General features: G+C 39.9%; 1 protein-coding gene across 3 annotated transcripts in view; it reads right to left on the bottom strand.

The window, feature by feature from the left end:
• The window catches only part of EXOC4 (exocyst complex component 4), an 806,015-nt gene that overhangs the window by 67,607 nt on the left and 725,906 nt on the right, over window positions 1-12,502 (bottom strand). For all 3 annotated transcript variants that reach the window (XM_024990789.2, XM_059885681.1, NM_001102207.1), the window contains one exon: window positions 2,829-2,970. In XM_024990789.2, the coding sequence (XP_024846557.1) occupies window positions 2,829-2,970 (142 nt within the window). The remainder of the gene's footprint in view (window positions 1-2,828; window positions 2,971-12,502) is intronic.

Raw genomic sequence — 12,502 nt, 5'->3', positions numbered from 1 at the left:
GGAACTCTCTTGCTTTTTCCATGATCCAGCAGATGCTGGCAATTTGATCTCTGGTTCCTCTGCCTTTTCTAAAATCAGCTTGAACATCAGGAAGTTCACGGTTCACATATTGCTGAAGCCTGGCTTGGAGAATTTTGAGCATTACTTTACTAGCGTGTGAGATGAGACATTACTTTGCCAATAAAGGTTCATCTAGTCAAGGCTATGGTTTTTCCTGTGGTCATGTATGGATGTGAGAGTTGGACTGTGAAGAAGGCTGAGCACCGAAGAATTGATGCTTTTGAACTGTGGTGTTGGAGAAGACTCTTGAGAGTCCCTTGGACTGCAAGGAGATCCAACCAGTCCATTCTAAAGGAGATCAGCTTTACCCTTCCTTTCAGTCCTCTCATCCTCTTGTTCACTGAGTTATAGTCATACTGGGATCTTCTCTGTTCTTCAAATCTGCCACCTCAGGATCTTGTGAGTGCCCCTCCCTCTGCCCGAAACTCTTTTCCATAACGTCTTTGTACAGATGACTCCTTCTTAGTACCTTGTCACAATTTCCCTGACCACTTTATATAAAACATAAAATTACCTAACCCCGCTCTCTAGTAAACCTCAGCCATTCTCTGCACTGTCCAGTATGATAATGCTAGCTACACATGGCTACTGTGCAGCTGAAATGAGACTAGTCCAAATTTTGATGTGCTATAAGATATCATAGATTTCAAAGGTGTAGGATGAAAAATGTAAACTATCTCATTAATAATTTGTATGTGAATTCCAAATTAAAATGATAATATTTTGGACATACTGGGTTGGATAAAATATGATACATTAAGATTATGTGTTTCTATTTTTTTAAAGGTAACTATTAGAATATTTAAATTATTTGTGTGGTCTCGTCTAGTCACAGCTATGGTTTTTCCAGTAGTCGTGTATGGATGTGAGAGTTGGATTATAAAGAAAGCTGAGTGCCAAATAGTTGATGCTTTTGAACTGTGGTGTTGGAGAAGACTCTTGAGAGTCCCTTGGACTGCAAGGAGATCCAACCAGTCCATTCTGAAGGAGATCAGTCCTGGGTGTTCATTGAAAGGACTGATGTTAAAGCTGAAACTCCAATACTTTGGCCACCTGATGCAAAGAACTGACTCATTTGAAAAGACCCTGATACTGGGAAAGATTGAAGGGGACGACAGAGGATGAGATAGTTGGATGGCATCACTAACTCAATGGACATGAGTTTGGGTAAACTCCAGGAGTTGGTGATGGACAGGGAGTCCTGGCGTGCTGCGGTCCATGGGGTTGCAAAGAGTTGTACACGACTGAGTGACTGAACTGAACTGAACTGATGTGGTTCATATGTGTAGCTTACTTTATATTTCTATTTGATAGCACCATTTAATTCCATTCTGCTATTGTTTTTGTTTTTTTTTTTAGTTACACTAATCTGAAATTTTCCTTTGTATTTATTCATTGGCTGTTTACCCAATAAGAATGTAGCTCTATGAGAGCAGAGACCTTGAGTGTTGTTTTCATTGCTGTTACCCAATTCTTAGAACACTCAATAAATATTTAATTGAATGAATAAATAAGTGATTGGAGACTTCCTAGTCTTTTCTTCCTACCATTTCCATAGGTGTAATACTAGAGTCTCGACAGATAATAGATAATAAACTAATCATAGTATTCTACACTTCAGGGGAGGAAACAAGAGCCCAGCAATATCACATCTTAGAAACTATTTTCTTGAATTATGATTGAACTTAATTCCTTCAATTGGGTTTTAAGTTCTTAAAGGAAGATATCATAGATCTTTCATCTGTACACTCCTTTCTTGATTAACAGAATACCATAATAAAAATACCGATGGCAATAAAGTCACCATAGTTGAAAAGCTACCATATAGTGAGCACTTACTCTGTGGCAGGCATTGAACTTTTTATTTCATTTAAAAAGTCCCTGCAGATGGTGATTGCAGCCATGAAATTAAAAGACACTTACTCCTTGGAAGGAAAGTTATGATCAACCTAGATAGCATATTCAAAAGCAGAGATATTACTTTGCCAACAAAGGTCCATCTAGTCAAGGCTATCGTTTTTCCAGTGGTCATGTATGGATGTAGGAGTTGGACTGTGAAGAAAGCTGAGTGCCAAAGAATTGATGCTTTTGAACTGTGGTGTTGGAGAAGACTCTCAAGAGTCCTTGGACTGCAAGGAGATCCAACCAGTCCATCCTAAAGGAGATCAGTCCTGGGTGTTCATTGGAAGGACTGATGCTGAGGCTGAAACTCCAATACTTTGGCCACCTCATGTGAAGAGTTGACTCATTGGAAAAAGACCCTGATGCTGGGAGGGATTGGGGGCAGGAGGAGAAGGGGACAACAGAGGATGAGATGTCTGGATGGCACCACCAACTTGATGGACGTGAGTTTGAGTGAACTCCAGGAGCTGGTGATGGACAGGGAGGCCTGGTGTGCTGCGATTCATGGGGTCGCAAAGAGTCGGACACGACTGAGCGACTGAACTGAACTGAAGTTAGAAATTATTGTCTTTATTTTTAAAAGGAGGAAACTGAATTAGTCAAGTTAATTAAGTTACTTAAGATAGCCTATCCAACCCATATAGATATTCTGATCCACAGCATTTCTGATGTCATGGGCCATGCAAACTCCAAACCACCATATTCACAATACATCATGTACTTAAAAACTAACAGTGACTGAATAACACTAAATATCACTTTTAGTATCAAAAAAAGAACAACATCCATAATAAGAACAAAAATGGATGATGACATGACCCACAGTGCATTTAAATCACGAAGTCTTGTACTTGAAGAAGTCATACCTGACTTCCAGGTGTAGGACCAGCAAGCAGCGGTCAGCCATATCCTGGAAAGACTTGGCAAGTTCGCTCAGAGTCTGCATAATCTGCTCTGACACTGGAGGGAGATCAACGTTCACCGGGTTATCTTGAGCAGGAGACAGATCTGCAGAAAGAGGTGAGGACAAAACACCCATCGTTTCATTAGACGCCTACAGAGAGATTTTGAAATGACATACGATTTTGTTGTTCATCATGTTGTTTTTATCAATTTGGCTAATGCTAGCGTTGGCAGCCTCAGACATTCAAGACATGATAGACTATTTCTGTATTTGATTAAACATAGAAGCCCAGCGGATTGTCTTGCATCAATTCACAGAATGATAGAAACAGAAACTCAGATTTGGAAGTGAATTTAGTCATCTGGCCCAACCATGTGGTCTATGCTTGTGTTATTTGTACATCTGCAAGTGGCTGTTCAGCTCCTGGTTGCACACCCAGGAGCATTTGGTTGCATACAAATGTTTGTGACAGGAAGGGTAGCTAGGCTAGGTGTGTGTACTCAGTTGTGTTTGACTCTCTTGGACTGTAGCCCGCTGGGCTCCTCTGTCCATGGAATTTTCCAAGAGAGAATACTGCAGTGGGTTTCCATTTCCATTTCCCAATCCAGGGATCAAACTTAGGGATCAAGATGCTTCTCCTGAATCTTCTGTGCTGGCAGACAGATTCTTTACCCTGTGCCACCTGGGAAGCCCTTGTGAAAGGAAACTCAATACCTTTTGTGACAACCTATTCCATCTAAGAAAGACATGACCATCTTATGTCAATCTGTATCTGTTGTCATTGACTTCTAATCATGGGCTCTGGTTCTACCAACTTAACAATCATTCTTACAAGTGTCAGTATTTCAAATACTAAAAATCTTTCTTCTGTCTTCCTTGAGCTCTTCTCTTTTTTGGGCTAAATATTCCCAGATTTTCAACTATTCTTCAAATAATACAACTGAGCCATTTTATAATTCTCATAGTTCACCAACAAAAACATTCCAATTGTCTATTTCCCTTGAAATGTGGGACTCAGAACCAAACATAATAAATACTACAGAGTGGTCTGACCTGTCTAGAGAGAATGATCAACTCTCAAGTTCTAGAAGCCATGCTCCTTGTGTGAAGCCTAAAATCTCCTAGGGTGGGGGGCCAGAAGTAGTGTGCTGCATTTTCCTTTAACTCATATCGAGCCTACTTACATCAGCTAAAATTCATAAAAAGGTCTTTTTGGAAAATTTGATAAACCTAACTTCTCTCACTCTCCCAAGTAACTGATAAAACATTTAACAGCATTTGGTATTTTTCACCAGCAAAATACTAAACAAAAATGTGAGCTGTTATTTCCTTATGTCTAGACTTCTGTCGTGTAAACAGTTCCCCACAGTTTCTCAAACGTCACCAATAATAATTTGGCAATTTCATTCAAAAGTTCTTTGAGTTCTCTAGAGCCTCAAAAGCTGGCCTTGAGTCCAGTTTCTGTTACTTACTTACTTACTGTGACCAAGAGCTAAGGACTTAAATTCTGTCCCCCTCAGTTTCTTCTGTAAAAGGGGCATCTGTACCTACAGAATGTTGTTGGGAACTTTGAATAGTTTCCAGTTGTTGGGAGTATTGAATGGGTTAATGTAGATTAAATATTAATACTTAGGACAATAGCACAGAAAACTTACTCAATATAAATAATAAACACAAGCAATATTAATTTTAATATTAAGAATTATCCTTTAGCATGTGGTTTCCCCAGACTAAGAGTTCTAAGCTTAATTATGGCAACAAGGTACTTAAAAGATAAAGGCATCCACCTTGAGGTTCAATTTCCATTGATCAGTATCTTCTGTTTTTCCATGTGAAAACTCTCTTCCTCAGAGGATGAAACGTTTGGAAGAAGAGCTCCCTGGCCTTAAGGGACACGGGATTTGGCGAGGCACGCTGACTAACTTGGAAGGTGTCTGCCTTTCGGAGCAGGGCGTCAACACCTGTCGTGGAAGGCGTACCTGCAGTTGTGCGCTTGAGTGCTGCATCTGCTCCTAGACTCAGCCAAGCATGGAGACGAGCCCAGAGAGACAGTCAAGACTTAAAAGGCTAAGTTCTCCTTTGTGGAGGCAGATTTCAATAAGTTAAAATATGGAAAACACACAAAAAAAGAATTCTGTTTAAGGGAACAGATGTGTAAGGAGGAAGGAAATACAGTTTTGGAGATTTAAAATTATTACCAGCGTTGGCATTATCTGAGATGTGCACTGACTTGGTCTGCAGGACTGGAAGTAGACACTGCTTTTCCTCTCTAATGGTATCGTCTTTCAAGTTGTTTGATACAAGGTAAGATCACTGTCTTCATAACGTTTTCTTTTGGTAGATTGGGTAAAAACAACTATAAGCAACAGTGTTCTAATATTTCAAGGCAATTAGGGCTTTTGAATCCTTAAATCCCTCTGTTGTGTGACACTGTGCCAGGAAAAGCAAAGCATATATCAATTAAAAAAATTAAAAAAAAAAGGAGGAAATCAGACCCTAAGGAAATTGGGCTCATAGTCTAAACACACACACGTGTGTGTGCTCAGCTGTGTCTAATGCTGCAACTCCATGGATTATAGCCCACCAGGCTCTGCTGTCCATGGGATTTTTCAGGCAAAAATACTGGAGTGCATTGCCATTTCCTACTCCAGGGGATCTTCCTGACTCAGGGATCGAACCAGGATCTCTGTGTCTCCTGAATTGGCAGGTGGATTCTTTACCAATTGCACCACCTAGGAATCCCTGTTCAAAGTCTAAGGTCCAAGGCTATACTAATCGCCCAACCTACAAAAGGCATTTTGGACAAATTTCACCAAGGTAAAAAATCTCCCTTTCTTCTTACAGAAATATGTAATTTCATCATGTGTAGTAGTTGACTACTTTCAAACTCTACAAATGTTAAAAAAAAAAAAAAAATCCAAGTATAGTAAGTTAACAGCCAGATAAGCAGTCTTGGTAAAACTTGCAATGAATGAGGTAGAAGTAGTTTATAACAGCAGCACACTTTATATTTTGCTAAACTGTAATCTACAGCAAAAATAACATTCTAGTAAAGCAACATGAAAAATGATGCCCAGGGCTCCACTGAAAAGCTGGTTTGAGAATTCAGCTCACTCAAACATATGAAGTTTTTTTAACAAAAAGGAATATATTGAGCAAAGAGATGCTGAGGATGGAAAAGAAAACATGAAACAATTAACTACCTCTTAACTGTCAAATGGAAATCTACCAAAAAAAGCAAAGCTGACAGAATCTCCTTGGGAGATTACAGTCAAGATAGAGATTACTTGACGCATGCACACACACACACACACACACACACACACACACATGCATGTACACCTTTAGAGGCTCACGTCTGTATATTTATGTTGGGGATTACTCTTCTCATTGACAGAGTCCACATATATTGGCCTTCAACAATATCCATACTTGATTATTTTATTAAGATATCCTAAAAGATGATGCTGTTAAAGTACTACACTAAATATGCCAGGAAATTTGGAAAACTCAGCAGTGGCCACAGGACTGGAAAAGGTGAGTTTTCATTCTAATCCCAAAGAATGGCAGTGCCAAAGAATGTTCAAACTACCACACAATTGCACTCATTTCACAAGTCAGCAAAGAAATGCTCAAAATCCTCCAAGCTAGGCTAAAACAGCACATGAACTGAGAACTTCCAGATGTATGAGCTGGATTTAGAAAAGGCAGAGGAACCAGAGAACAAATTTCCAACATCGACTGGATCACTGAAAAAGCAAGAGAATTCCAAAGAAACACCTACTTCTGCTTCATTGACTGCGCTCAAATCTTTCACTGTGTGGTTCACAACAAACTGGAAAATTCTGAAAGAGATGGGAATACCAGACTACCTAACCTGCCTCTTCAGAAACCTGTATGCAGATCAAGAAGCAACAGTTAGAACCATACACAGAACAACGGGCTGGTTCCAAACTGGGAAAGGAGTACATCAAGGCTGTATATTGTCACCCTGCTTATTTAACTTATACGCAGAGTACATCATGAGAAATGGGAGGCTGGATGAATCACAAGCTGGAATCAAGATTCCTGGGAGAAATATCAATAACCTCAGATATGCAGATGACACCACCCTTATGGCAGAAAGTGAAGAGGAACTAAAGAGCCTGTTGATGAAGGTCAAAGAGGTCAATGCTGAAAACTCAACATTCAGAAAACCAAGATCATGGCATCAAGTCCCATCACTTCATGGCAAATAGATGGGGAAAACAATGGAAACATTGATAGACTTTATTTTCTTGGGCTCCAAAATCACTGCAGATGGTGACTGCAGTCATGAAATTAAAAGACGCTTGCTTCTTGGAAGAAAAGCTATGACCAACCTAGACAGTGTAATAAAAAGCAGAGACATTACTTTGCTGACAAAGGTCCATATCTAGTCAAAGCTATGGTTTTTCCAGTAGTCATGTATGGATGTGAGAGGTGGACCATAAAGAAGGCTGAGTGTCGAAGAATAGATACTTTCCAACTGTGGAGTTGGAGAAGACTGTTGAAATCCCTTGGACTGCAAGGAGATCAAACCAGTCCATCCTAAAGGAAATCAATCCTGAATATTCATTGGAAGGACTGATGTGCTGAGGCCTAAGCTGCAATACTTTGGCCACTTGATGTAAAGAACCAACTCATTGGAAAAGACTCTGATGCTGGGAAAGTTTGAAGGCAGAGGAGAAGGGGATGACAGAGGACCAAATAGTTGGCTGGCATCACTGACTCAATGGACATGAGTTTGAGCAAGCTCCAGGAGATGGTGAAGGACAGGGAAGCCTGGCATGCTGCAGTCCATGGGGTCACAAAGTGTAGGACAGGACTGAGTGACTGAACAACAACAACAATTTTATTAAGATATGCACTTTGAGCTGTTTTTCTAATACATCAGATCATTTAAAACATCCTTGTTCCTCTTACAACCATTGCATAAAAGCAGGCATCTTTGAGATTCCTAAGCATTTGTGGCTACATGACTGTGGCTTTCTGTACTAAATTGATCGGTTTATATGAGGAAGCTAAACCTTGGTCTTTGGGAGAGCTACTGCTTGCTAGGTGAATGAACAGATGTTGCCAGTTCTCTCTTGCTCGTTCCTCAGTAGACTCTGAGAAGCTGAATGTCTTCATTCCCAGTCTTGCTTGTGGCTGGTGGTGGCCATTTGCCACTGTCTGGCCAATGACCCTCTCGGCTGATTCTTAACTAACTCTAGGCTAATTCCATGACACATTTTTTTTTGACAGGAAAACCAAACAAAGTACAGATGGCTGCCACTAGAATTTTCTGGATTTTACACCCCCGAAAGTCTTCATTATCACCTGGCAATCTTTCAGTAGTGCTTGGCCATCTCCTTTCCCTTTCTAGACACCTTTCCCAAATTCACGCTGCTCTCCCCAGGCCTTTTGTCCTTCTGACTGTTAACTCCTCTCTTGAGGACCTCAGATTCTTACTGACATCTCAAAAGAACTATCAACATTTGCTTTCTCCATAGTCATGTCTTCTATTAACTCTTCCATGTGCCATGATTTGACTTCTGCCTTCACATCTTTATTAGGTAATTATTCTGATAATAGTTGCCTATGGTATCCTAATTGCCAAATCCACTAGGTGCTATTCAGTGCTACCCACAGAAAGGCTCTCTGCTATATTCCATAGGACTGGCCACTTCCTTCTTGAATTCTGTTTTCTTTTGGCTAGGATGGCACCAAAATTCTCTGGCTGTCCTTTCACCTCTCTGCCATTACCTTAATAATTTCCTTCACTGGATTCTCTTTAGCACACCCATAAATGCTGGGGTCCCCAGGGATTTTTTTCTCTACTGGTCTCCCTTGCTTGTCATTCTGTATGATTCTCTTTGAGTGAGTGCATCAATTTTCATGGTTTTCGCTATTATCTAGGGCTTCCAAGGGGAGAAGGCAATGGCACCCCACTCCAGTACTCTTGCCTTGAAAATCCCATGGATGGAGGAGCCTGGTAGGCTGCAGGCTATGGGGTCACTGAGGGTCGGACACGACTGAGCAACTTCACTTTCACTTTTCACTTTCATGCATTGGAGAAGGAAATGGCAACCCACTCCAGTGTTCTTGCCTGGAGAATCCCAGGGACGGGGGAGCCTGGTGGGCTGCTGTCTATGGGGTCGCACAGAGTTGGACACGACTGAAGCAACTTAGCAGCAGCAGCAGCAGCAGCAGGGCCTCCAAGATGGTGCTAGTGGTAAAGAATCCATCTGCCAATGTAGGAGATGTTAAGAGATGCGGATTTGATCCCTGGGTCTGGAAGATCTAGGAACTGCTGACTCCTAAACTTTATTTGATCAACTGTTACCAAGCTATCTTTATCTGTAGATCCCACAAGCCTCTCAAATGCAGTATGTTCAAACTAAACTCTTCAGCATCTGCTCTTTATCCTGAATTCCTTTTCTATCAGTGGTATATAAATCTAGGAATTTCAGCTGCAAACATGAGAGTAATCTTTGAATGTCTCCTTTCCCTCACTCTCCTCAGCAAAGATTAATTTCTGCCAACTTTATTCCCTAAATGTTTCCCTAATATATTGTCCTTTTTATATATCTGCTCACTTCCTTGCCGAAGCCTTCATCTCTTCCCTGGATTACTGTAACAGTCTCCTGACTGATGTCTTTGCCTCATGCCTGGCTCTACTTTACATCATTACTCCATATATAACTAATTAAATACGAGTTAGATCAATGGACTTATTTCTCTAAGATACAAAATTTGACTATGTTATTAAGAATTACTTGTAAAGACATCAGCGTTTCCCATTGCTTATATGATGAAGCTTCTTAGAAAGGCTTTCCATGATTTTTGTTTTCTGCCCAACACTTCAGTTTTTCTCCATCTTTCACCACTTTCTCCTTTCTCTCAAACGTCTCCCTTCCCCAGCTCTGGCCCTCTGACTTGCTAGCCTTTTAAAGCAAATTCCCTAAACATATCAGGGTGGTTAATGATTCTGTATCTTTGATGGCTCTTATTCCTCTTTCTGAAATATTTATCATTCCTGGCAGGGTCACTGGTTCCTCTGCTTATGTTTTTCACACAGTTCTATTAGCTATCATATGCTGCTTATCATCTGTATATCAGTATGTATGCCTACCAGATCATTAACTCCTTCCAGTAAGGGATTTTATACACACATGCCCCTATTTTCAGGGCCAGCAAAATAATAAGAGGCATTTACAGGAGCTCAGTTCCTGATTTTTCAAACAGAACAAATGTTTTAATTGACCAATATAACATGACAAATAATTCACATAATAACAGATTGATAAAGATCAGGCAGGAGATGAAATGACTTGGCATTTACAACTAACTTTCACTTTAGTTTCTTGAGTGTATCCAAGGGACAAGGTAAAGACAGGGAAGTCATTTATTATAGCTAGTTTCCTGGGCTGTCAAGGAATCTTGCATATGTATAGTATAAACCAATTCTGGTCAATCCCTACAGTCAAAGCACTTTAAAACAACAACAACAACAAAAAAACTGCATTGCCTTCAGAAGTCACCTTGATTTCATGAGTCCACCTTCCTACAGCCGGGACTTGAGGGTCTATATTTCCTATGGACATACAATCCCTAGCATATCAAATACTCAGCATCTCTCAAGGAAAGACATACACTAACTGTCATGGAGAAGCAATCAGTCTAGGGCATTAGGATGTCTCAAGTGGTTCCACATCCTAATATTAACCAGACTGAAATCTGTTTAGGTCTTAAAATTAGTCAAAATTGAACTCATTCAGACCCAGAAGAGCATCTGTTTTCAAGGATGCAGCTGCTACACTTTCAATGGCAACTTACTGTGACTTCTTTAATTGTCTCATGTGAGCATGTCCTTGTGCATCTGCAATATAATCTCAAATTGTTACCATATTAGCTTAGACTAGTATCAGCTGTCATGAAAGTGATAAATTGAACAGGGGAAGATGGTTACAGCAGGAAAAGGAAGGTTAACTGTGAATTCAAACTTTTTAGAAGACAGAAAAAGACGATGAAAAATGATCTCATGAGATGTCTCACTGGAAAACAGTTTAGAATATCAAATTTTGGCATAATTGTTATTTCTGACCCCTCTTTCTATTTGTACAGATACCACAAAATGATCTCTGCTTGAACATGGAATAAAATTATTTAATTTTCAATCTTCAGTTTTCCTATTTAGAAAATTGTAATAGGACCTTCCTAACTCCTGGTGCAACGTATTATTAGATTTTGTAAATAATTTTGAGATGCTGTCATCTGGCACACACTGTAAAAAAATAAAATTAAGGATGCTGATCAGCCTGTGACATTAAGAACTCCTGGGACTTACAGAGTTAACAGGGGCTGCAACAGGAGACCCCCATCTAACCTATTTTTTTCTCCTTAAATACCTGTGGGATATACTAATACTACTGTCAAGCCCAGTGCTACAGTAGGATTTAAAAATGTCTTACACTATAATACCCCAGGTCCAAGTTGAACTTCTAATGCCAGCGAGCTCTATCCTCAGCTTTCTTAATGTCTCTATATCACTATCCCTATTTTTCATTCCCTTAAATTATTTGCAACACATGCATGCTAACCTTCCTCCACCCCAGTGCTCTGTACACAGTAGGAACTTTTAAAGTATTCTTAAATATATTGCTTCCCTATTTATGAAATCTACAGGCTTTTGGGATGGACAGATGATCTTCATATGCTAAAGGGTCTACTGTCTTATTAGCATCTATGTTGTATTTTCTTAGCATAGGGATGTCCTTCCTCCTTAACCAAGTCAGTTACTCCAAGCTAACATTTCATGGTGACACTTTTGAACATTCTTTCTCTTTCTTGAAACCTATTTTAATACCTAGCTTCTCTTTGTCAATAGTCCGAGCTTTAACCCCTATTATTAAGTCATACAGTCACTTTCCCCCATCCTCTAACAACTCAAGTTTTAAGTTCTTTTCGATGTAAGAATGGGCCTTATCTAAGAAACATGTTTGCTAGGCTCTCTCTGTTTTACTTCCTAAAGCAATGGTTCTCCTGTCCCGAAACAACAACTACCTCTTTCAGCCCTGATACCTTTAGAAATTTGGGGTTTAAACTAGCAAAGTCAATTGACACTGAAAAGCAAAATAAGCTGATGCAAACTGCTCCTTGACCCAAAAACAATTATGATTGCGAAGTACAGGGACACTTTGTGTATTAGTCAGATCAGACTCTGTATGCACACGTATACATATGTGTATAACCCGCTTTGGAAATACAGCCTGCTCTATGAGACATCACACTCAACCAAGGAATCCTTTTGTATCTCACAGCCATGCAAAAAAAATGCTAAGCCTTTTCACTGCTGCTTCTGGAAGGGAGCTCTCTTTTGTCTACCCTTTTGGGGGAAGAAGGGCAAATAAAGAGACTTTTTAAAACTGGAACGGGGAAAAGTGAAAAAATTCATTATCAGGAAGGAAAAAGAACTTAAGAATGGGGGACGTGCAGGATGAGGGGAAGGTGTTTTACTTATATTTGTTTTTCTGGGTGTAACCTCCTAATTGATAATAAGTTCATGATCAAAAGAATGCTTCCAGGGAGTACAGGAGGCAGGGACCTACTTTCTTTTCTGTGGTACTGCTTTTT

Source organism: Bos taurus, chromosome 4, assembly GCF_002263795.3.
Source record: "Bos taurus isolate L1 Dominette 01449 registration number 42190680 breed Hereford chromosome 4, ARS-UCD2.0, whole genome shotgun sequence".
In the NCBI taxonomy this organism is placed as follows: Eukaryota; Metazoa; Chordata; class Mammalia; order Artiodactyla; family Bovidae; genus Bos; species Bos taurus.
Note: the sequence above shows the minus strand (reverse complement) of the source record. Positions and strands in the feature narration are given on the sequence as shown.